The 26347-nt window shown below is 43.7% G+C and overlaps 1 protein-coding gene across 2 annotated transcripts in view; it reads right to left on the bottom strand.

Annotated features, from left to right (window-relative positions):
* Positions 1-26347, bottom strand: part of LOC120989100 (aminopeptidase O (putative)) — a 559812-nt gene that overhangs the window by 159886 nt on the left and 373579 nt on the right. For both annotated transcript variants that reach the window (XM_040416998.1, XM_040416997.1), the window contains exon 12: positions 22180-22240. In XM_040416998.1, coding sequence (XP_040272932.1) covers positions 22180-22240 — 61 coding nt within the window. The remainder of the gene's footprint in view (positions 1-22179; positions 22241-26347) is intronic.

A 26347-nucleotide genomic window follows, 5' to 3' on the forward strand; every position in this document is an offset into this window, starting at 1 on the left:
TCTCCCCCCCTTTAATAAATTTATTGCTGCATACAAATACAAGGCTCTGGTGTCATGTGTTATCCTATATAGCCTGCTAATTGCCAATTAATCAAGTCTACTGCTTGCTAATGTGTCTCTATCCAGGTTGTACCTAGGGGACTTAACCCTTTCATTATGTGCTGCCTACGGACTCCAGGAAACAAAAATTTCGGTGAGTAAATTTTCATTGTGCTTATGATCATTGTCTTGTTGGAAGGTAAACCTTTGGCCAATTCTAAGGTCCAGAGCACTCTGGATTAGATTTTCTTGAAGAATATTCACCTTTCCTTCAACCCTGATCATTCTCCCTGTCCCAGCGACTTAAAAACACCCTCACAACATGATGTAGGATATAATATTGGGCAAATGGTGAACAGTACCTGTTTCCTCAAGACACAACGTTTAGAATTGATGCCAAAAGGTTCAATCTTGGTTTCATCAGACTAGAGAATTATGTTTCTCAGAGTCTGAGAGTCCTTTAGGCAGGCTTTCATGTGTCTTTTACTGAGGCTTTCTTCTGGCCACTCTGCCATAAAGCACAGATTGGAGGAGTGCTTCAGTGATAGTTGACCTTCTGGAAGTTTTACTCATCTGCATACAGGACCTTTGGGTTCTCAGTCATCTGTCTTACCAAGGCTCATCCCCCCCCCCCCCCAATTACTTATTTTAGTGTGGCAGCCAGCTCTAGGGAGATCCCTGCTTGTTCCAAACTTTTGACATTCAAGAATTATGCTCTTCAGAACTTTCAGTGCAGCAGAAATTGTTTGGTACTTTTCTACAGATCTGTGCCTCTCAATCCTGTCTCTGAGGTCTACAGGAAGTTCTTTCCTCCTCATGGATTGGTTTTAGCTCTGATATGCATAGGCAGGGGTGCCATATTTAGGCAGGGTGTGTCTTTCCATATCATGTCCAATCAACTGAATTTACCACAGGAAGACTCCAATCAAGGTGTAGAAACATCTCATAGATGATCAAGAGTAAGATGAAGCCCCCACAACTAAATTTCAGGTCAGGTGTCATAGCAAAGGGTCTGAAAACCTTTTTAATAAATTTGCTAAATTTCTAAAATTCTCTTTTCACTTTGTCATTATGGGGTATTGAATGTAGATTGATTGGGGAAAACTTACATTTTTTTATTTCAGCACAAGGCCACAACATAACAAAATGTGAAAAAAGTGAAAGGGCCTGAAGACTTTCCAAATGCATTGTACACCTAGTGGCATAAAAGTCCTAATGCAATTGGAACACTGATGAAATGCTTTCTTTATATGAAGCAGCACTAGCTGCTGTTTATGCTACAGGGGCAAAGGCCATATTTGGAGAGCCTAAAATCACTGTGTGTAAAGTACCCAGCCTCCCAACACATTGCATAAGTTTCCAGCCTAACATATGTAGGTGGGAGAGTGGGCGCTTGGGAATGTGAACTTGATCCAGCACTGATCAGTGAGGCAGCAAACCCTCATTGTTCTTTGGATACCACACATAACTCGGCTCAAGTAGGGATAAGCACTGTCTTTTGCAAATAACGCAGCTTTTGTATTCAACAGCCCTGCAACTCACTAAAAACACAAAGGATTTTACAAACATCACAGACATTTTAAAAGGCACACCTGCCTAAAAACAAGTGTGTGAATATGAGTGTATCTCTAGTCAAAGTTTTATATCTTAGCATAAATGTTTCTGCTCCTGATAAATATCATACAGTGGCAAAGTGTGCCTCATTGGGTCATGAAATGGAAAGTGGGAGCAATAATTTGCAGCCTGTGTATTATTTCAAATAAATAAGTGGTGATGCATGTGGTCATACACTCCCCAACATTAAAATTGCACCATCAAGAAGGAAAAGTCTTGGAATGATGGAAATCATAGGATCGATAGACATGTTAATGATATGCAAATTATAAAAATGCAAACAAAATATTAAAAACATCTTGAGAACTAAAACGCACTTACATGCCTTTGCATGTTGTCAATTAGATTATTAATGGTTGTCTGAGCAATGTTCTGCCACACTGAATGTATTTGAGCACGCAAATCATCGAGATCTACTGCTCACAGCTCCCTTTGCAACTGCCGACCAATGACGTGCCTGATTTGCTCAATGGGGGTACAAATCTGGAGACAGTGCAGGCCATGGTAACATGTTTAGGCCACACAGGTTGCTCATAGTAGCAAGAGCAACATGTGGCCTGGTGTTGTCCTGTTGAAAAATGGCTACTGGGACACTTTGGAGAAATGGCCTTACCACTGGTTCCACAACCAAATCAATGTAACGCACTGTTAGTGTAACTGAAATGAAGACTAGAGGGGTTGGCTATCGTACATTATGTCACTCAATACCATAATCCCAGGAATAGGACTGGTGTGACGTCCCCCTTGTGAAGGTCTCTTCATGGCATTGACAACGTGGCTATCATTGTATCAGAAAAAAAAGCAAGATTCAAAGAAGATAGACTTCCATTCCATGCCTATATTACCATCTTGCGTTGCACCATGATAGCCTTTGAAAGAGGTGGGATGAGTTCAATGGAACACCTGTAGCTGGATTTTTGGCTCGTAGCCCAATGGTATGCAAATGCCTTCTTATTCTGATGGTTTGTGTAAACAATGTTTGTCGCGCTAGGCTAGGGATGTGACTTTCAATTTCACTTGCAATACTGAATGGATCAGTACTCATTCTTCTAATCAGACCATCCATCCTTGCAGAGGTTCCCCCCTGTGCACCTCTTGCAGCCATTCCAGTTCATCATTGTTCTCTCAACCACAGTGAACCACAACATTGAACAGTGCTGAAATCTCAGCCTAGGCTCATAGTGAATGGAGTAATAAACCAAGGTCTCTCAGTGCGAGGACTCTGTACCCCTGTTTGCTAGAGGTGGCGATAACTGGCATGTCGATGAAAAGCAGGAATCGCACAATCGTTCCACACGACTTGATCTGATTTTTTATGTGGCTAAAAAACTTTTGCTTTCAATCTAGCTTTTATGCCCCTCCCACATGGTACAGATTGGAGCTAGGTGTTTGAAAATGTGATCATTTGCAGATCATAGCGACACCTGCTACTTCCTTGATTTGCATAAGCTTACTGCTTGTCCTCCTTGGTATTTCAGTTTCAAGTTTGAGGAGTCTATTTCAACCATGGACCCTACATGGTAACTCCCGTCCTTATGGTTCCATATTACACACCCATGGGTTCTCTATATGCCATCATATTGTGCCAACATAATGCTTCTGGGGTAAAAATAAATACATGTATGACATAGATAGCCATGTGGCCTTGTGCATGAGCCTTTGTAATTAAAGCTAAATATGAATAAAGAAGAATGACAGAGTTTAAAACAATAATAGTACCAGAATTTTATAATTTTGCTACGGGTAGGAGAACATTTTAAGATCACAATTGTAAGTAGGATTTTAGTAAAGAGTATTTCCAAGAAAAATAAAGAAATCACTAGTAACATTCTTTGATAGTTGCTAATAGCCAAATAGCTTAATATTCTTTGTGCCGTTTGGGGTAATAGAGAGCATGCCTGTCTCCATATAATGAGGCTGTTGCATTACATAAACTTATTCACCACCCACAGCTGTTTTGAAACTACAAATCCCAGAATACTCCATTCACTTCCATGGGAGTTACAAGAGCAGTCAAGCAAGTTTGTATGCTGGGATGCTGGGAATTGTAGTCTTACAGCAGATGGAATTCCAGATGTTGCTGACCCCTGGAATAGAGAATAAACACCTGACCACTGGGGCCCCAACCAATCCCGAGAATGGGGACTGTATTTTCCCATTTCAGATGAAGCAGTGGCTATGCATGCATGCTGCCATTCCATACAGCTCTATAGGAATGCTGGAGACATACAAATGCTTGTCCCATAAAATTGAATGGAGTGGCAAATAGGGAATAAATTGGGTATTTCTAAAACTGAATTGACCTAGAGAATAAAGTTATCTTTTTATTTATACTACATGGTGAATGGAATTGTTTTTTTTCCCAGTCACCCTATACAATTAATGAAAGTTGTACAATTCATTAAATGTACACCGAAATGGAGGCATTAAAAAACGTATCCCACAAAAAATAGCTATATTAATGTAAAAATTCAAAAAAGTTTTAGCTTTTAAAATGTGACTATCAAAAAAGAAAATTGCTCATTAACTCCTTAACCCTTTCATGACCAAGGGTCATTGATGCCCCAGTGTCCAGGTCAAAATTAACAAATCTGACATGTGTCACTTTATGTGGTAATAGCTTTGGGACACTTTTACTTATCCACGCCATTCTGAGATTGTTTTCTCGTGACACATTGTACTTCATGATAGTCATATATTTGAGTCAATATATTTCACCTTTATTTATGAAAAAATCCCAAATTTACCAAAAATTTTGAAAAATTCACAATTTTCCAAATTTCAATTTCTCTGCTTCTAAAACAAAAAGTGATACCTAATAAAATATTTATTAGTTAACATTCCCCATATGTCTACTTTATGTTGGCATCATTTTGGAAATGTCATTTTATTTTTTTAGGACGTTAGAAGGCTTAGAAGTTTAGAAGCAATTCTTACAATTTTTAAGAAAATTTCCAAAACCCACTTTTTAAGGACCAGTTCAAGTCTGAAGTCCCTTTGTGGGGCTTACATAGTGGAAACCCCCATAAATGACCCCATTATAGAAACTACACCCCTCAAGTTACTCAAAACTGATTTTACAAACTTTGTTAACCCTTTAGGCGTTCCACAAAAATTAAAGGAAAATGGAGATGAAATTTAAAAATTTCACTTTTGTCACTACCAGAGCTTTGAGGAGTTCTCACTGCTCTGTTTCTCCGCCCCTGTGATGAAGTCTTTACTTTCTGTTTCCTTCCTCCCAGCTGTTCCTCCTGCGTTTGATTTCCCTGCCTTTAAATCACCCCTCCTCCTATTGTAGGGCGTGGATTATATTTCTCATTTCAGCTGTAGCTCTTGCTTGAGTATCTTCACTTGTAGCTATCAGTTCACTGGTCCTGTGTTCTGCTGCAGCAAGCACTCCGGATATTGCCAGCTGTCCTTGGATCCGTCTTCTCTGCGGCTGCAGCTCCTTCAGCTAAGTGTGCAGACATTGTTGTGTACCTGGCTATTTTCTGACTGGATCTGAGGTGGCCACGGTTCCCTCCATATACTGAGCAGGGCACCGGTGGCCGTGCCCCTTCCACTATTGTAGGGGTTACAGTGGTCATCAGTCTTAGGTACGCGGGCATGCCTCGTTCCGCCATTTGGATCCGGGCATGTGCTTTAGCAGCATAGGGAGAGCTTTGAGGGTCTGACAGGGGTCACCCTTTATCCTCCCTAGTTTGGGTCCGGTCAGTAGCTCTTTTTACTGTGTATACTCTTGTTGCTCACATACAGCCGTGACATTATAATCCACCAAAACCGTCCTTTTTTGACATGGATCCGCTTTCTGGCCTGGTTGACCGCATGCAGGGTCTTTCTTTGGAAGTAGCGGATCTCCGTCAATCTATGACTCAGCTTCAAGCATTGGGCTCTGCTCCGGCTCATGGAGTCTGTTGCGAGCCAAAGGTCTCACTTCCGGAAACGTTATCCGGGGGCAGTGAGGATTTTGTTCGCTTAAGAGAGGCATGCAAACTCCATTTTTGCTTGTGTCCCCACTCCTCTGGTAAGGAGGAGCAGAGGGTGAGGATTGTCATCTCCCTGCTCAGGGGTAATGCTCAGACTTGGGCTTTTTCGCTGCCATCAGGGGATCCCTCCCTTCGATCCGTGGAAAGATTTTTTGTGGCCCTGGGGCAGATATATGATGACCCGGATCGTGTTGCTCTGGCCGAATCTAACTTACGTGTTTTAACCCAGAACAAACTGTCTGCGGAGCTTTATTGTTCTGAATTTCGGAGATGGGCAGCTGATTCAGGTTGGAATGATGCTGCACTCCGGAGTCAGTTCTGTCATGGTCTCTCAGAGAGATTGAAAGATGCGTTTGCTTTCCATGAGAGACCAACGTCCTTAGAGTCTGCCATGTCATTGGCAGTACGCCTTGACAGGCGTCTAAGAGAAAGAAACAAGACCTCTCTGTCCAGCCATTGTCAGTCTAGGGGCAATGGTGTGGACTCATTCAGTGTGCAGGGGCCTCATCCTGTCTCGCTCCCCTCTGAGGAGGAGCCCATGCAGCTAGGTCGACTTGCCCCTGATAAAAGAGGATTTAGTCCTCAGAGTATGGTGTGTTTTTGTTGTGGGGGCATAGGTCATTTGGCAAATGTTTGTCCGTCTAGGAGATTCTTGAACTGTACTAAGAGCGATAATAAGAGAAAAACCTCAAAAGGTAAATCATCAAATTCTGCTTCATCTGCTACTTTGGGCAAAGTTGATGTAGGAATTGATGCTTTTTCTCTGACCTGCAGTTCCCATTTTCTCCTGTCTGCCAGGGTGGCGCTAGAGAGCAAAGTCATTTCTTGTGAGATTTTTGTCGATAGTGGAGCGGCCGTCAATCTTATTGACACTCAATTTGTAGCCATGCATGGTTTTCAGGTTTGCACATTAGAAAAGGATATACCTGTTTTTGCTATTGACTCTGCTCCACTCTCACAGAGATCTCTGAAGGGCATTGTTCACAATATCCGGCTAGCTGTAGGTGACACTCATGTGGAGGATATATCTTGTTTTGTCCTTAACGGATTGCCTTCTCCTCTAGTTTTGGGGTTACCCTGGCTCACTAGACATAACCCCACTATTGATTGGCAAGGAAGGCAAATAAATGAGTGGAGTGACTTTTGTAGAGAGAATTATCTCACAGCGACTTTTGCAGAGGTGTCTACTAAAACTGTGCCATCATTTCTCTCTGATTTCTCGGACGTGTTTTCCGAGAGCGGTGTTCAGGAGCTACCTCCTCACTGGGAGTTTGACTGTCCCATTAACCTCATTCCCGGCGCCAAGCTGCCAAAAGCACGCCTCTACAATCTCTCACAACCGGAAAGAATCGCAATGGGAACTTATATCTCCGAGAGTCTCGAGAAGGGGCATATTCGTCCCTCAAAGTCACCTGTGGCCGCGGGGATTTTTTTGTTAAAAAAAAAGATGGCTCTCTGAGACCTTGCCTAGATTTTAGGGAGCTGAACCGTATCACGATTCGCGATCCCTATCCCCTTCCTCTGATTCCGGAACTCTTCAACCAAATTGTTGGGGCCAAGGTGTTTTCCAAATTGGATTTGAGAGGCGCGTACAACCTGGTCAGGGTCAGAGAGGGGGATGAATGGAAAACGGCCTTTAATACCCCTAACGGGCATTTCGAGAATCTCGTTATGCCTTTCGGCCTGATGAATGCTCCGGCCGTCTTTCAGCATTTTGTTAATAGTATTTTCTACCATTTAATGGGGAAATTTGTATTGGTGTATCTTGATGATATTTAGATTTTTTCCCCTGATGTTCAGACCCATCAGGATCATCTTGTCACGGGGTTCCGAAGGTGCACTCGGTCCCCCATTGCCCGCAGAACTGTTGCTTAGCTTTTGGAATGAGGTTCTGTGTTTGACCTCATTCCCAGGGCGGCTTTACTAGCTGGGTGGCTCCCTGCTCCTAGTCTGCCTTGAGCGCCGAGCTGATCACTCGGTGCTCGACTAGTTGGTCTGTCGGTCATGTGACGCTGGCCACGTCACATGACCCTCACTCCCCACTATAAATACAGGCAGCCTGCTGGCTACAGGTTGCCTGTTAATTTCTAGGTTCCTGGCTATTTGTTGGACTACTGAATATTTACCTGATCCTGTTCCGTGACGATCCTCTGCCTGCTCCTCCTGTACTGCGCATACATCCTGGTATTGTGACCTCGGCTCCCACCTGACTACTCTCTTAGGACTCCTCTTGTACTTCGCTACTCTCCTGGTATTTGACCCCGGCTTCTCCTGACCATTCTTTGCTTTATCCGTTGTACTGCGTAGCTCTCTTGGTTCTGACCCGGTCCGTTCATGTTCCGTATTTTGTCTTGTCTGTCTTCCCTGCACATATCCTAAGTTAGGGACTGCCGTCCAGTTGTCCCCTGTCATCAGGACTCGTGAGGCAAGTAGGCAGGGCCAGGGGTGAGGGTGGAGCGCAGTGATCACTACCCTTCCCCCTGTGTGTGTGTGGACGTGACCGTTACAGATTAACAGGCCCAATAACCACTGTATCATGAATCCTCTTACTACCCTGACTGACCATGTCTCTAACTTGACACAGAGGGTGCAGGAGCTAGGAGAGAAACTCCGTTCTTGTGAGTTAGGGCAAGGTTCTTCCACTCCTCTGTCCTCCAGTCCATATTTTGAACCCCAGATCAAGCTCCCAGAACCCTTTTCTGGAGACCGGAAGAGGTTTCTCTCCTTTAAGGAGAATTGCAAACTCTACTTCCGTTTGCGCCCCGTGTCCTCCGGTCCCGAGAGCCAACGCGTGGGGATTATCATTTCTCTAATACAGGGTGATCCCCAGGACTGGGCATTTTCGTTACCTCCTGGGGCCAGTTGTCTAACTTCTGTGGAGGGGTTTTTTCAGGCCCTGGGTACCCTCTATGACAAACCAGACAGGGCCCTGGTAGCCGAGACAGCTCTTAGGGCACTGGTTCAGGGCCATCTCCCTGCGGAGGAGTATTGCACCCAATTCAGACGGTGGTGTGTCCCCTCAGGATGGAATGAACCAGCCCTGAAGAGTCAGTTTAGGTCTGGTCTATCTGATAATTTAAAAGATCTATTGGTCAATTACCAAATTCCTGAGACCTTAGAGGAGATGATGACCCTAGTTGTCCGACTTGACAGACGAGTTAGAGAGAGACGACAAGAACGACAGTTCTGTTCTCAGATGGTGGTCCAGCCAGAGGCCTTTTCCAGGGACAACACTGAGGTCTCCACTGAGGAACCCATGCAGGTTGGCATGACCCGGGGTAATCTTCGTCGCAGACGCGGAGAGTGCTTCTACTGTGGAGATCCTGGCCATTGGATCAACAAGTGTCCTAAGAGGGATCTCTCTGACAAGTCTTCTAAGGCAAGACAACCTAAAGACCAGGTACACCCTGATTTTTCTAAAGGTAAGCTTTTGGTACCCATAACAATTTCTCTGGGGGTTAATAAGTGGCCGGGTAAGGCCTTTATTGACTCCGGTTCAGCGGCCAGCTTTATTGACTTTGAGTTTGCTTGTAAATTGGGTATTCCAATGTTTGCTTTACCTACACCTATCCATGTCATGGCTATTGATGCTACTCCCCTGATTGGTGGTACGGTGAGGTCATGTACCTCTGAAATTTCTCTTTCCGTGGGTGTGTGCCACTCTGAGAGATGTTCTCTTCTAGTCCTAGAGAACCTACCGGTTGAGGTGGTACTAGGGTTGCCTTGGCTCCGTTTACATAACCCCACAATTGATTGGTCCAAAGGAGAGTTGGTGAAATGGGGACCTAAGTGTGACTCATGCTTGTCCGTGGTCCAGGCTGGGGTTTCAGTAAGGTCTAATACATTACCCTCTGTTATTAAGGAATATTCTGATGTGTTCTCGTCCCTTACTCCAGAGGTTCTACCCCCCCATAGACCTTATGATTGCGCCATAGAGCTAATTGAGGGTGCCGAAATTACTAAAGGTCGAATTTATAATCTTTCAGGGCCCGAACGCAAGGCTATGGAAGATTATATTAAGGAGAGCCTTGCTAAAGGGCATATTAGACCTTCAGTCTCTCCTATGGGAGCAGGGTTTTTCTTTGTTAAAAAGAAGGATGGTGGTCTTAGGCCTTGTATTGATTACCGGAGATTAAATAAAATCACTGTCCAAAATAGATACTCTCTCCCATTGATTCCGGATTTATTTAACCAGGTTTTGGGGGCAACCTGGTTTTCCAAGATTGACCTGAAAGGGGCATACAATCTAATCCGAATCAAGGAGGGAGACGAATGGAAGACAGCGTTCAATACTCCGATAGGACACTTTGAATATCAGGTGATGCCTTTTGGACTCAGCAATGCCCCAGCTGTGTTCCAAAACTTAATGAACGATATTCTTAGGGAGTTCTTAGGTAAATTTATTATTGTCTATCTTGACGACATTTTGATATTCTCTCCTGATTTCGAATCTCATGTGTCTCATGTCAAACAAGTATTAGAGGTGTTGAGGGAGAACCAGCTATCCGCTAAGCAAGAGAAATGTGTCTTTGGTGTACAGGAGATACTGTTTCTAGGGCATGTTTTGACTCCTCACGCCTTTAAGATGGATCCTGGTAAGGTTTTAGCAATTAAGGAATGGGTAAGGCCTTCATCCTTAAAGGCTTTACAACGGTTTTTGGGTTTCGCTAATTACTACCGTAAATTTATCATGAATTTTTCTGTAATTGCTATGCCATTGACCGACCTTACTAAGAAAGGGGCGGATTTGGAGAATTGGTCTACCAAGGCCATTTCTTCATTTGAAACATTAAAAAAGGCATTTAGTAGCGCTCCCATTCTGATCCAGCCTGATCAGGAGAGACCCTTTATTGTGGAGGTGGATGCGTCCGAGGACGGCGCAGGAGCAGTCCTTTCACAAGGTCCTGCTAGCCTCACTAACCTGAGACCGTGTGCCTTCTTCTCTAGGAAATTCTCTCCCACGGAGAGAAACTACGACATAGGGAATAGGGAGCTGTTGGCCATTAAATGGGCATTTGAGGAGTGGAGACATTTTTTGGAGGGGGCAAGGCATCGAGTAACTGTTGTCACTGACCATAAAAACCTAATGTTTCTTGAGTCCGCTAAGAGGTTGAATCCCCGACAAGCCCGATGGGCTCTGTTTTTTACCCGTTTTGATTTCTCCATTACGTTCAGGCCGGGAAGTAAAAATGTGAAGGCAGACGCATTATCTCGGAGCTTCCATGCTTTTCCACCCACTTAGACGCCGCCTGAATCCATCCTACCAGCAAACATCTTCTTAGCGGCTCTAACCCAGGATATCTCGGCTCGCATTAAGGCTGAACAACATCTGGCACCGGCATCCACCCCAACAGATAAGTTGTTTGTTCCCGTACAATTTCGTCTCCAGCTGTTGGGTGAGTGTCACGATTAAAACACAGAAATATAGTGGCAATACTGGAGGAGCGGCTCAACCCCTAACACTGTAGCGTGTTTTACATTGGGGGAGCAGCCCCACCGCATGTGGACCGCAGCAAACGACTATTCCCAGCAAAAAATGCATACGGTGGAGGATGTCGGCGCGGTCCACATGCACCACAAGGGCATCCTACACAAAACGGAGCATTGTGCGGATGTAAATACAATCATATAAATCACAGAAAAAATGCACCAAACGGATATGCCACTGACTATACTGGCTAGTCATAAATGCAGATATTAAAAGCTGAGACTTTCGCCAATATATTCCTGTCAGGAAAATATCGGAGCCCATCATTGCACCACGTCACGGTCACTCAGCATGGCAAAGGGTACTACCACTACGCTACCTATGGTGTGAACACGGTCTGAGTGTCACGATTCTGCCTTTTGTGGACATCCGGGTATTGAGGGCACTAAGGATCTGGTTTCTAGATCTTATTGGTGGCCCACTCTGACCAGGGATGTCAAGTCCTACGTGTCAGCCTGTGAGGTTTGTGCCAGGTCTAAGACACCTAGGACTCGCCCTGCTGGTAACCTACGACCCCTACCCATTCCCAGTAGACCCTGGTCCCATATCTCGATGGACTTTATAACTGACCTACCGCTGGCGGAGGGTAAGACTGTGGTTTGGGTAGTGGTCGATAGGTTTAGCAAGATGGTTCATTTCATTCCCCTGTCTAAACTTCCGAATGCTAAAACCCTGGCGTCTATTTTTGTGAGAGAGATTGTTCGTTTACATGGCATCCCGGAAAATATTGTTTCGGACAGGGGTGTGCAGTTTGTGTCCAAATTCTGGAGGGCCTTCTGTCAAAGATGTAAAATTTTGTTGTCTTTTTCTTCCGCCTACCATCCTGAGAGTAATGGGCAGACTGAACGACTTAATCAGTCTGTGGAATAATTCCTGAGGTTGTATGTTGCCGATGACCAGCAATTATGGGTCAAATTCCTTCCGTTGGCTGAATTTGCTCTGAATAACCGTGTCAATTCTTCTGCTGGGGTCTCCCCTTTCTTTTGTAACCATAGTTTTCATCCCCGTTTTCATTCTGGGTCGTCCGTCTCCTCCTCTAACCCTGAAGCTGATAAACTCTCCTCCGAACTGTGCGCAGTTTGGGCCCGGGTTCAATCGAACCTAGAAAAGGCTCAAAGTTCTCAAAAACTCAAGGCCGATAGGAAACGTTCAAGGGGGGTGAACTTTCAGGTTGGGGATAAAGTATGGTTGTCCTCCAAGAATCTATCTCTCAAGGTAGCTTCTAGAAAATTTGCTCCTCGTTTTATTGGACCATATAAGATCACGGAGGTGATTAACCCGGTATCTTTTAGGTTGGAGCTGCCTGAGTCATTCCACATTCATAATGTGTTCCATAAATCTCTACTTAAAAAATATTTTGAACCGGTAGTACCATCGAAAGCCTCGCCTCCGCCGGTTCTTGTTAATGATGCTGTCGAGTATGTGGTGTCTAAAATAGTGGATGTCAGGAAGGTGCGTAATTCCTTGCAGTACCTGATTCACTGGAAGGGGTATGGACCTGAAGAGAGATCTTGGGTACCTGCCAGGGAGGTTCATGCTCCTAGACTTGTTCGTAAATTTCATTTAGAACACCCTGAAAAGCCATCGCCTGAAGTCTTGGGTCCGGTGGCCCCTCGTAAAAGGGGGGGTACTGTCACGGGGTTCCGAAGGTGCACTCGGTCCCCCATTGCCCGCAGAACTGTTGCTTAGCTTTTGGAATGAGGTTCTGTGTTTGACCTCATTCCCAGGGCGGCTTTACTAGCTGGGTGGCTCCTTGCTCCTAGTCTGCCTTGAGCGCCGAGCTGATCACTCGGTGCTCGACTGGTTGGTCTGTCGGTCATGTGACGCTGGCCACGTCACATGACCCTCACTCCCCACTATAAATACAGGCAGCCTGCTGGCTACAGGTTGCCTGTTAATTTCTAGGTTCCTGGCTATTTGTTGGACTACTGAATATTTACCTGATCCTGTTCCCTGACGATCCTCTGCCTGCTCCTCCTGTACTGCGCATACATCCTGGTATTGTGACCTCGGCTCCCACCTGACTACTCTCTTAGGACTCCTCTTGTACTTCGCTACTCTCCTGGTATTTGACCCCGGCTTCTCCTGACCATTCTTTGCTTTATCCGTTGTACTGCGTAGCTCTCTTGGTTCTGACCCGGTCCGTTCATGTTCCGTATTTTGTCTTGTCTGTCTTCCCTGCACATATCCTAAGTTAGGGACTGCCGTCCAGTTGTCCCCTGTCATCAGGACTCGTGAGGCGAGTAGGCAGGGCCAAGGGTGAGGGTGGAGCGCAGTGGTCACTACCCTTCCCCCTGTGTGTGTGTGGACGTGACCGTTACACATCTTTTTCAGGTTCTGCAGATTCTGCGGGAAAATAAATTGTACGCCAAGCTGGAGAAATGTCTTTTTATGGTATCGGAGATTCAATTTCTGGGTTTTCTCCTCTCTGCTTCTGGTTTTCGCATGGATCCGGAGAAGGTCCGTGCTGTACTTGAGTGGGAGCTTCCTGAGAATCAGAAGGCATTGATGCACTTTCTGGGTTTTGCGAACTATTACAGAAAGTTCATTTTGAATTATTCCTCTGTTGTCAAACCCCTTACTGACATGACAAAAAAGGGGGCGGATTTTTCCTCTTGGTCGGAGGAGGCGCTTGCAGCCTTTTCTAAGATTAAAGAGAGTTTTGCGTCTGCTCCCGTCTTGGTGCATCCCGATGTTTCCTTACCTTTTATTGTTGAGGTGGATGCTTCCGAGGTGGGTGTGGGTGCAGTTTTGTCCCAGGGCCCTTCTCCTGCCAAATTTTTTCTCTAAAAAAAACTCTCCCCGGCAGAGAGAAACTATGATGTGGGAGATAGGGAGTTGTTGGCTTTCGAGGAATGGCGCCATTGGTTGGAGGGGGCCAGGCACCCTATCACCGTTTTTACCGACCATAAGAATCTGGCATACTTGGAGTCGGCCAGGCGTATGAATCCGAGACAGGCCAGATGGTCTCTGTTCTTCTCCAGATTCAATTTTGTCGTTACATTCCGCCCTGGGATCAAAAATGTGAAGGCTGATGCTCTCTCTCGCTGTTTTCCGGGAGGAGGAAACTCCGAGGACCCGGGTCCCATTTTGGCGGAGGGGGTAGTTGTTTCGGCTCTATATTCCGATTTGGAGGCCGAAGTCCAGGCTGCCCAGACTGAGGCACCTGCCCGTTTCCTTCTGGGAAGTTGTTCGTGCCTCCTGAGCTACGTCACAAACTCTTCAAGGAGCATCATGATACGGTTCTTGCTGGTCACCCCGGGAGTAGAGCCACAGTAGATCTCATTGCTCAGAGATTTTGGTGGCCGGCTCTTCGTAAGTCGGTGGAGGGTTTTGTGGCTGCTTGTGAGACGTGCGCTCGCGCTAAGGTCCCTCGTTCACGGCCTTCAGGTTCCCTTCTCCCGTTACCCATACCTTCCCGTCCTTGGACACACCTGTCCATGGACTTTATCACGGATCTTCCTCGTTCCTCGGGGAAGTCGGTGATCCTGGTGGTGGTGGACCGTTTTAGCAAGATGGCTCATTTCGTACCTTTCCCTGGTTTACCCAATGCTAAAACGTTGGCGCAAGCTTTTGTCGACCATATTGTTAAATTGCACGTCATTCCCTCTGATATTGTTTCCGATAGAGGCACACAGTTTGTGTCCAGGTTCTGGAAGGCTTTCTGTTCTCGCCTGGGGGTTCGGCTGTCCTTCTCTTCTGCTTTTCACCCGCAGTCGAATGGTCAGACTAAGCTCCTCAATCAGAATCTGGAGACATATTTGCGCTGTTTTGTGGCAGAGAACCAGGAGGATTGGTGTTCATTTCTCCCTCTTGCTGAGTTTGCTCTGAACAACCGTCGTCAGGAATCTTCTGATAAGTCACCATTCTTTGGTGCATATGGGTTCCATCCGCAGTTTGGGACATTCTCGGGAGAGGCTCTTTCTGGTTTACCTGAGGAGGAGAGATTTTCCTCGTCTTTGTCTACCATTTGGCAAAAGATTCAGAGTAATCTTAGAAAGATGAGTGAGAAGTATAAGCGTGTGGCTGATAAGAGACGTGTGCCTGGTCCGGACCTGAATGTGGGTGATCTGGTGTGGTTGTCTACAAGAAATATTAAACTGAAGGTTCCCTTCTGGAAATTGGGTCCCAAGTTTATTGGGCCTTATAAAATCTTGTCAGTCATCAATCCTGTTGCCTTCCGTCTTGATCTTCCACGGGTTTGGAAGATACATAATGTATTTCACAGATCTCTCTTAAAACCATATGTCCAGCCCACGGTACCCTCCTCTTTGCCTCCTCCTCCGATTTTGGTTGATGGCAATCTGGAGTTTGAGGTTTCCAGAATTGTGGACTCTCGCATTGTCCGCGGTTCTCTTCAGTACCTCGTTCATTGGAAGGGTTATGGTCCTGAGGAGAGGATGTGGGTTCCGGTGTCGGACATTAAAGCCACTCGCCTCATCAGGGCATTTCATAGGGCTCATCCTGAGAAGGTGGGTCCTGGGTGTCCGGAGTCCACCCGTAGAGGGGGGGTACTGTCACTACCAGAGCTTTGAGGAGTTCTCACTGCTCTGTTTCTCCGCCCCTGTGATGAAGTCTTTACTTTCTGTTTCCTTCCTCCCAGCTGTTCCTCCTGCGTTTGATTTCCCTGCCTTTAAATCACCCCTCCTCCTATTGTAGGGCGTGGATTATATTTCTCATTTCAGTTGTAGCTCTTGCTTGAGTATCTTCACTTGTAGCTATCAGTTCACTGGTCCTGTGTTCTGCTGCAGCAAGCACTCCGGATATTGCCAGCTGTCCTTGGATCCGTCTTCTCTGCGGCTGCAGCTCCTTCAGCTAAGTGTGCAGACATTGTTGTGTACCTGGTTATTTTCTGACTGGATCTGAGGTGGCCACGGTTCCCTCCATATACTGAGCAGGGCACCGGTGGCCGTGCCCCTTCCACTATTGTAGGGGTTACAGTGGTCATCAGTCTTAGGTACGCTTGCATGCCTCGTTCCGCCATTTGGATCCGGGCATGTGCTTTAGCAGCATAGGGAGAGCTTTGAGGGTCTGACAGGGGTCACCCTTTATCCTCCCTAGTTTGGGTCCGGTCAGTAGCTCTTTTTACTGTGTATACTCTTGTTGCTCACATACAGCCGTGACAACTTTTTTGGCAGATTTTCCATTTTATATATATTTTTTCTTTAACACATTGAGGGTTAACAGCCAAACAAAACTCAATATTTATTACCCTGATTCCGCGGTTTACAGAAACACCCCACATGTGGTCGTAAACTGCTGTACGGGCACACGGCAGGGCGCAGAAAGAAAGGAATGCCGTACGGTTTTTGGAAGGTAGATTGTGCTGGATTGGTTTTCTGAACGCCATATGTTTTTTATTTTTCTGCCGATCATCTTGTGCAGGGGCTCGTTTTTTGCAGAAAGTGTTGAGGTTTTTTGGTACCATTTTTGGGTACATAGGATTTTTTGATCATTCATTATTACACTTTATGGGGCAAGGTGACCCAAAAATTGGCTGCTTTGGAACAGTTTTTATTTATTTATTTTTACAGCGTTTATCTGAGGAGTTAGGTCATGTGATAGTTTTATAGAAAAGATCGTTACGGACGTGGCAATACCTAATATGTATACTTTTTCTTATTTATTTAAGTTTTACACAATAATAGCATTTCTGAAACCCAAAAAATGATGTTTTAAAGTCTCTATAGTCTGAGAGCCATAGCTTTTTTTTTTTTTGGGCGATTGTCTTAAATAGGGTATCATTTTTTGCGGGACGAGGCGACGGTTTGATTGGTACTATTTTGGGGGTCATAAGCCTTTTTGTTCGCTTGCTGTTGCACTTTTTGTGATGTAAGGTGACAAAAATAGCTTTTTTGGCACTGTTTTTTTAATTTTATTTTATGGTGTTTATCGGACGGGGTCCATCATGTGATATATTTATAGAGACGGTCATTACGGACGCGGTGACACCTAATATGTGTATTTTATTTTATTTTTTTATTTTTTTATAGGAAAAGGCAATGTCTTTTTTTATTTACATTTTTATTTATTTATTGATTTATTTTTACTTTTATTATTTTCCCTTTTTTATCAGTTCCCTCTTGGATCTTGAAGATCCAGTGGGGCTAATAGTTGTACTATACTTTGCAATGCTCTTGCATTGCAAAGTATAATACTTCGAGATTGCCTGTAGGTGGCAGCACTGGACGCCTTTGCCATGGCAACCGGACGCTTTTGCAAAGCTGCAATCACAGCGCTGCAGCCCCGATGGTGGAGAGAGGGAGCGCCCTCCCTCTGTTAACCCCATGGATGCCGCAACCGCAGCATCTATGGGGTTACAGGAGAGTGTCAGCATAGAGCTGACAGTCTCTGCTGATGGCGGCGGCTCAGGAATGGAGCCGCCGCCATCACACACAGAATGGGGAATCGGGGGCAGCGCTGGAAGGGGGGGGGGGGTCGGGGGGTACAGACTACAATGGGGCAGGAGGGGCGGCTAGAAAATGAATGCAGGGGGCGGATCGCATGCCAGGAAGGAGATGAGCAGGAAGGAGATGAGGGTACAGATCGGCGGGGCACAGATCGGGGGGGGCACAGAGGGGCACCATGTACTTAGAGCGGCACAGATGGGGGGGTGTTCATGAGGAACACTATCGACTTTCAGGCTCTGATCTGCAGAGCGCAGATCAGAGCCTGAAACCGGCATTTTAACACTGCCGCGATCCGATTGGTTAGTCTGCACAGACTAACCAATCGGATCGATTGCCGGCAATGGGCCACTCTGATTGGCCCCTTGCTGGCATTACTAGACTGTATGCTGTCTGTGACAGCAGCAGGGCAGGGGCAGAAGCTTTAATCCAAGCGCTTTGCAGCGCTTGGATTAAAGAGCTGGCTTGACGTCAATACACGTGGTAGCTGCACGGGGTATGTGCAGCTATCACGTATATATACAGATTGCGGTCGTGAAGAGGTTAAGGACTGGGACAATTCTTATTTTTTCATTTTCATTTTATCTCACTGCTTTCCAAGAGGCATCATTCTTTTTATTCTATTCATATAGCCATATAGAAACGTATGTTTTGTGGGACAAATTGTATATTATTAATGGCAACATTTAACTTACCATGCCTTATACTGAAGAATGGAAAAAAATCTTTGTGGGGAAACTGAAATAGTAACATAGTAACATAGTAAATAAGGCCGAAAAAAGACATTTGTCCATCCAGTTCGGCCTGTCATCCTACAAGTTGATCCAGAGGAAGGCAAAAAAAAAAAAAATGAGGTAGAAGCCAATTTACCCCACTTTAGGGGAATAAAAAAATCCTTCCCGACTCCAATCAGGCAATCAGAATAAAAAATAAATTAAAAATTCTGCCATTTTTTTTAATTCCATCAAAAATGACATGACTACCACATTTTGCAAGTCAGTACAATTATGGCGATACCAAATGTATCCAGTTTCTATGATGTTTTACTACTTTAAAAAAAAAAAAATTCTATTTTCTTTGTATTGCCATATTCTGACAGACATAATTAACTTTTTTACATTTACATCTACAGATCTGTATGAAAGCTTGATTTTTGCATGGAGAAGTGTAGATATTATTGGAACTATTAAAAGGGTTTTCTGGGTCTTCTGTATTAATGGCCTGTCATCAGGATAGGTCATCAATATCTGATCATTGGGGATTCCATCAGATTTTGAAGAGGGGGAGCACGGCAGTCTCTTTCCAGTGTCAGTGTCGTTGGGTTCATCTGTCAGATTGGCCTAGTTACAGCTCAGTCACTTTCAAGGCAGAATAGAGTCAAACCCTCACCAATCAAGTATTGATGACCTATGCTGTGGACAAGTCATCAATATAAAAGACCCTGAAAACCCCTTTAAGTCCACTTAAGGCCTCATGCACACGACCGTTGTTTTATTCCGTGTCCGTTGTTTAGTTTTTCGTGATTTTCTGCAGACCCATTGACTTTCAATGGGTCCGTTGAAAACTCGGCTAATGCACCATTTGTCATCCGCGTCCGTGATCCGTGGTTCCAGTCCGTCCAAAAAATATAACCTGTCCTATTATTTTCGCGGAAAACGGTTCGCGGACCCATTCAAGTCAATGGGACCGCTTAAAAACACGGAGGCACACAAGATTGTCATCCTCGTCCGCGCGTCCGTTTTTTTCCTATCATTTGCATGGCAAACCTGTCTTAGATTTTTTTTTACTATCCTTTATGTCTGGTGATCCTCCAAAAATAAAGGAAGACACACGGAAACGGATCACGGAACAACGGATCCCCATTTTGCGGAACGGAACACAACAACGGTCGTGTGCATGAGGCCAAAGGGACTTGAATAAGTGATTGTTTGATTACTTACACCATAGAGTGCAATAGTTTACTATTACAGTCTATAGAATTTCTTCCCCCCATCTGTCTAACCGCTGAGATGCTGCTGAATCTGAAGAGTTAAATGACCTGGATCAGAGTTACAGTATCTCCGATTCTGGGCCATGCAGGTGGTGTCAGCTGTATCACACAGCCAGCACCTGCTGTGTATGGAATGGGTTCAGTTTGTGAGCCTGCACCATACTTCTCCTGCATGCAAATGATATACAGTCAGGTCCATAAATATTGGGACATCGACACAATCCTAACATTTTTGGCTCTGTACACCACCACAATAGATTTGAAATGAAACGAACAAGATGCGCTTTAACTGCAGACTGTCAGCTTTAATTTGAGGGTATTTACATCTAAATCAGGTGAACGGTGTAGGAATTACAACGGTTTGCATATGTGCCTCCCACTTGTTAAGGGACCAAAAGTAATGGGACAATTGGCTTCTCCGCTGTTCCATGGCCAGGTGTATGTTATTCCCTCACTATCCTAATTACAATGAGCAGATAAAATGTCCAGAGTTCATTTCAAGTGTGCTATTCACATTTGGAATCTGTTGTTGTCAACTCTCAAGATGAGATCCAAAGAGCTGTCACTATCAGTGAAGCAAGCCATCATTAGGCTGAAAAATACAAAACAAACCCATCAGAGAGATAGCAAAAACATGAGGGGTGGCCAAAACAACTGTTTGGAACATCCTTAAAAAAAAGGAATGCACCGGTGAGATCAGCAACACCAAAAGACCCGGAAGACCACGGAAAACAACTGTGGTGGATGACTGAAGAATTCTTTCCCTGGTGAAGAAAACACCCTTCACAACAGTTAGCCAGATCAAGAACACTCTCCAGGAGGTAGGTGTATGTGTGTCAAAGTCAACATTCAAGAGAAGACTTCACCATAGTGAATACAGAGGGTTCACCACAAGATGTAAACCATTGGTGAGCCTCAAAAACAGGAAGGCCAGATTAGAGTTTACCAAACAACATCTAAAAAAGCCTTCACAGTTCTGGAACAACATCCTATGGACAGATGAGACCAAGATCAACATGTACCAGAGTCATGGGAAGAGAAGAGTATGGAGAAGGAAAGGAACTGCTCATGATCCTAAGCATACCACCTCATCAGTGAAGCATGGTGGTGGTAGTGTCATGGCGTGGGCATGTATGGTTGCCAATGGAACTGGTTCTCTTGTATTTATTGATGATGTGACTGCTGACAAAAGCAGCAGGATGAATTCTGAAGTGTTTCGGGCAATATTATCTGCTCATATTCAGCCAAATGCTTCAGAACTCATTGGACGGCGCTTCACAGTGCAGATGGACAATGACCCAAAGCATACTGCAAAAGCAACCAAAGAGTTTTTTAAGGGAAAGAAGTGGAATGTTATGCAATGGCCAAGTCAATCACCTGACCTGAATCCGATTGAGCATGCATTTCACTTGCTGAAGACAAAACTAAAGGGAAAATGCCCCAAGAACAAGCAGGAACTGAAGACAGTTGCAGTAGAGGCCTGGCAGAGCATCACCAGGGATGAAACTCAGGGTGATGTCTATGCGTTCCAGACATCAGGCTGTATTTGACTGCAAAGGATTTGCAACCAAGTATTAAAAAGTGAAAGTTTGATTTATGATTATTATTCTGTCCCATTACTTTTGGTCCCTTAACAAGTGGGAAGCACATATGCAAACTGTTGTAATTCCTACACCGTTCACCTGATTTGGATGTAAATACCCTCAAATTAAAGCCGACAGTCTGCAATTAAAGCAAATCTTGTTTGTTTCATTTCAAATCCATTGTGGTGGTGTATAGAGCCAAAAATGTTAGAATTGTGTCGATGTCCCAATATTTATGGACCTGACTGTATATGTTAGCCCCAAATAAGTGGTCATTAATGGGTTGATGTGTTTTCAACAACACCTAAATTGCTGGTCTAATATAACTGAATAAATGTACAATTCTGGTATACTTTTAAAGCAACTCTCCAAGCTCCTCCTAAATAACAAAAAAAATACCTAATCTCTATTTTATAATTTTTCCCTTGCTGTCATCTCTCTATGCACTGACTTACTAGTAAGCGTGTCTATACATCTGCAGTGAGGAGGTAGAGGGCAGCAGCCTGAACCAATGATGAGACAGGAGGTGTGTTTCAGACTACCACAGACTCCCTGTAGGCACTGTAGACAACTGTGGCCACAGATCTCATCTCTACCCTAATAAAGCTGATCTAACAAGCAGTAGAATGGAGTAATATAAACAGTAGACAAGCAGTACAACTGGACATTCATTTCCAGGATTTATAGAGCGGAATGGCACACTATGGCCAAATACAGTATATCCAGAAAGAGATCTGCAAGCAACTTCATGTGAACTAAATTATTGTATGCTATGTGCTTGCCAGTGATATTTTGGAGAAATTCATCAAGTTTTCCTTGGGTGGCCTGTGGTACCCAAACAGCCAGACATTTACTTTCATTTTTTAGAATTTTTTTTTATAATATACATAATATACATATTGATCGGAATTTGATATAAATTAATCAAAGACAATTACAGATTAGTGCTGGCTGGAATAAATTAGGGGTTAGACATGTGAATAATTAAGTGCAATACCTCTATAACTTTTATTATATGAATGATGTTTTGTTTTATCAGCAGTTTCTGAGAAAAAAAGAATCTAAAATGTACCTGTGGCATCCCTGGAGGGTCAAGCCAGATTTGGTAGATGTCATCAACAGACAGGCCATGTCTATAATAGAAGGGAAAAAAACAACAAAGCATTTTGAACTACGAATCAACACAAGCAGCCAGGGTAATTTGTTGAATCAGTAAAAATTGTGTGTAAATGATTTAAAATATACCTTAAAGAGACACACACTGCCATCAAAACATATATTAACAGCCAACATATATTACACACATTAACAGCAAACATAGGAATATTCTATGTAATTCGATTTTATTTAATTTTTTTTACAAAAAATGGGTCAATGGTTTTCTGGATATAACTTTCTGAAGTCACTCCCTGTATTCTATTTCCTATTCTGGCTCTTTAACTTCCTCTTTGTTTGGATTTTCAGCATGGTAGTCAGTCTTGCTTAGTCTTGCAGTTAAAGCATCACACATTACATGGATAAGTGCAAGGCTCTGGCATCTTTATCTAGAGTTATCGAGAGAATAATAGAGCTATTGTACAGTTATCCTAATTCTACTAATCTACTATCATTCTAACATCTTCCACTCACAGTGGCAGTAAACTGGCAAAGGATTGCTTATCTATATAGGAGTTTTATCTCTCTGTGCTGACTACTACAGAGGGACAAGATTTTGTATTTTAATTTTAATAGCATAGTATTGCCAAAAATACAAAAGAAAAACAGACAATAGAAACAAAAAATTGTTTTCTATGAATATTGAGCTAAAAAATACCCCTTTCTGCTGAACATGCCCCTTTTGGTCATCAACATCAGATCGGTGGGTGTCTCCATACACTATACAGTGTTTGGAGCTGGAATCAGAAAGCCCCATACACTGTGCACTAGCTATGCCAGAGTACGGCAGATCAGCTCCCTTTCAAGTCAATGGTAGCTGAGTAAAATTAAATGTAAGAGAAGTTTTTCATTGTCTCAATATAGATCACCTATAAGGCCACATCTTAAACAAGAGGCACAGCTTTGAGCTCATAAAAACTTGGGTCAGATGGAGGGGGTTTAAAAGCGAGCAACTAAAGCAACCAATAAAATGAAATGGAAGTCTCTTACAATAAAAGGCTTGAAATAGGCTTGTTAGCTTTGAAAGAAGACAATATAGAGGTGATCTTACATGAATGTATAACTGTATGCTCTTCATGGAAAACTCTACAACAATAGTTAACAAAAAAAAACCTACTAAATCTACTTTCACACTCGCGTTTTGGCTTTCCGTTTGTGAGATCCGTTCAGGGCTCTCACAAGTGGTCCAAAACGGATCAGTTTTGCCCTAATGCATTCTAAATAGAAAAGGATCCGTTTGCCTCCGTTCAGTCATCATTCCGCTCTGGAGGCAGACACCAAAACGCTGCCTGTGGAGCCAAACGGATCCGTCCTGGCACACAATGTAACTCAATGGGGACAGATCCGTTTTCTCTGACACAATAGAAAACGGATACGTCCTCCATTGAATTTCAATGGTGTTTAAGTCGGATCCGTAATGGCTATAGAAGACATAATACAATCGAATCCGTCATGCATGCAGTTGTATTATTGTAACGGAAGCGTTTTTGCAGATCCATGACGGATCCGCAAAAAACGCTAGTGTGAAAGTAGCCTTAGAAAGGACTAGTCTAGAAAATGTACTGTATGTTATGTATAATTTTGTACTGATAAATGCCATTTTGTCCAGGGAAGCTGCCATTGTCCATACATTTCCCATGCAATAGACTTCACTGTTTTGTTGATAGATATTTACATTTATAATAGACCTATTATATATATATATATATATATATATATATATACATGTTTTGACAATAGATATAATACTGTTATACTACTTCATGTTGATAATAGATTGTGAAACAAGAATACTAATAGATTGCTACATTAATAATACATTAATATTAAGGTAGACTTCTCAGTGAGATGGAATATTTTATGAAAATGTTAGATCCATATTTTTGTAAGATCATATAAAATATTATAGTATTACACTGACACATGTGGGTGATTTATCATGAGGGTAATATGTGAGGTCAGTTTTGCTTAAGTCTGCATTGGCATAAGAAATGTTGCACGTTGTTTGTTAAATCAGATTTTCAGATTTTGATATTGAAGACCTATCCTAAGGATAGGCCATCAATATCTGATCAGTGGGGATCCGACTTATTGCACACACCACACACACCAATGATCAGCTGATTGAATAGGCCCTGGCGCTCCGGTGACTACTGTCATCTCTTCACAGCTTACCAAGCATAGCAGAATACATTGTATAGTGGCAGTGCTTGGTATTGCAGATTAGGCCCATTCACTTGAATAGGACTGAGCTGCGGCTAGGCCATGTGACTGGTGAACATGACGTCGCTGGCTTAGGAAGAGGCTGCAGTGCTATCACATCTGAGATGGCAGGTAACAGACGTGCGGCGCAGAGGGGAGGGAAGAGGAGTACCCTTCCACTAGGGAGAGGGAGGAGTGGTGACCCCCAGCTCACCTGGCACATGGCTGCCCTGACGTCCCTAGATGGGCTGCTAATCCGTACGCCGATCACGTGCCTTGTCCCTGGCTTACCCTGAAATAAGCCCTAGGCAGTGAGTAGGGAGGTGGGAGCACTAGTCCTCACCACTGACACCTAGGGTAACAACAGTCGAAAGGACAAACAACACAAACACCACCAACAATCCCCGAAAGGAGACAAGAACAACATCGGAGATCCAACAGCTCCAGTTCCAACAGCCCCACAGCAACAGATGTCCACCTGAAGTCAGAATAGAAGATCAGGAAAGATGATCTACAGGTGAAACTCGAAAAAAAATTATATTGTGCAAGTCCATTTATTTCAGTAATGCAAATGAAAAGGAATTGCACAGCTTAAAATTAGAATTTTGTGAAAAGGTTTAATATTCTAGGCTCAAGGTGTCAATCTCTAGTCAGCTAATTAATCCATACCCCCTGAGCAAAGGGTACCTCAAAATTGTGACTTTGGGGTTTCATAAGCTGTAAGCCATAATCATCCAAATTATAACAAATAAAGGCTTGAAGTATCTTGCTTTGCATGCAATGAGTATCTCATATGTTAGTTTCACCTTTTAAGTTGCATTACTGAAATAAATGAACTTTGCACGATATTCAAATTTTTTGAGTTTCACCTGTATATCTGGCAACAAGGGAAGCAGAAACGGAGAATATATAGTAGCTGGGAGTGGCTGACAGAGAACAGCTGAAAGGAAAAGCTACAGATTCCTAAATGGGACAAAAAGGATCGCAAACCTAAGCAGTAAAACCTAGGCATCAAATCAGATAATGATGACCTGTCCTGAAAATAGGTTATCAATAGTGTTGAGCGAAGTGGACTTCAATACGAATTTCATGAAAAATTCGATTTGCAGCGAAGCTGAATTTCCTTGTGCTTCATGGTAATGAATTGAAAAAAAAAAATCATACTTACCTTATCCATTTGAGCACGAAGAGGCCACCACAGCTATCTTGACTGAAGATAGTGCACGAATTCTCGTCCGCGGTGACTTATGATATACTGGCCGACGTAATGGCGTGTGGGATTTCGTGCTGGATATGAAAGCAAGATGGCTGCGGCAGCCTCTTTGTGACCAAATGGATGAGGTAAGTATGATTAAATTCTTTTTTTTATTTGCAAACAGTAAAATGCTTTAACATGGATCTCAGATGCTGCGATCAGTAATGAATGCAGCATCTGAGGGGTTCTGTATTGTTTCTGGTAATGGCCATACCCCTTGCCTCAGGTGTTGCTAATGTGATAATTTAACGTTACTTATTTAGTGTTACTTCTCCCACAATGCTGTGCGGTTTATAGCTTCAGTTTCAGTTGTGGATTGCTGGTGTGTGGATCTCGACGGAGTTTCTGGTGCTTCCATAGCCCCTTTGTAGTTAAGTCTTTCCTTTCTCTTTTTTGATTTTTTTTTTTTAGTTCTGTGTGTTGCATTTCCCTATTGTTTGTATTAGGCCTGAAGGAGACTCCTGTTCATCCTTCCTTTTGGAGGAACAGGTAGTCTCGTCCCTGCCATTAGTACCAGGGTCCTATAGGGCTAGATAGGACTCTAGGTATTCCTGCGTATGAACACACCTATCTTTGGGTTCTGTTCATACTGGTAGTCAGTCAGGATTTTGGCTAGGGTTTCCACTAG

The sequence above is a fragment of the Bufo bufo genome, chromosome 2 (genome assembly GCF_905171765.1).
Source record: "Bufo bufo chromosome 2, aBufBuf1.1, whole genome shotgun sequence".
Classification (NCBI taxonomy): Eukaryota; Metazoa; Chordata; class Amphibia; order Anura; family Bufonidae; genus Bufo; species Bufo bufo.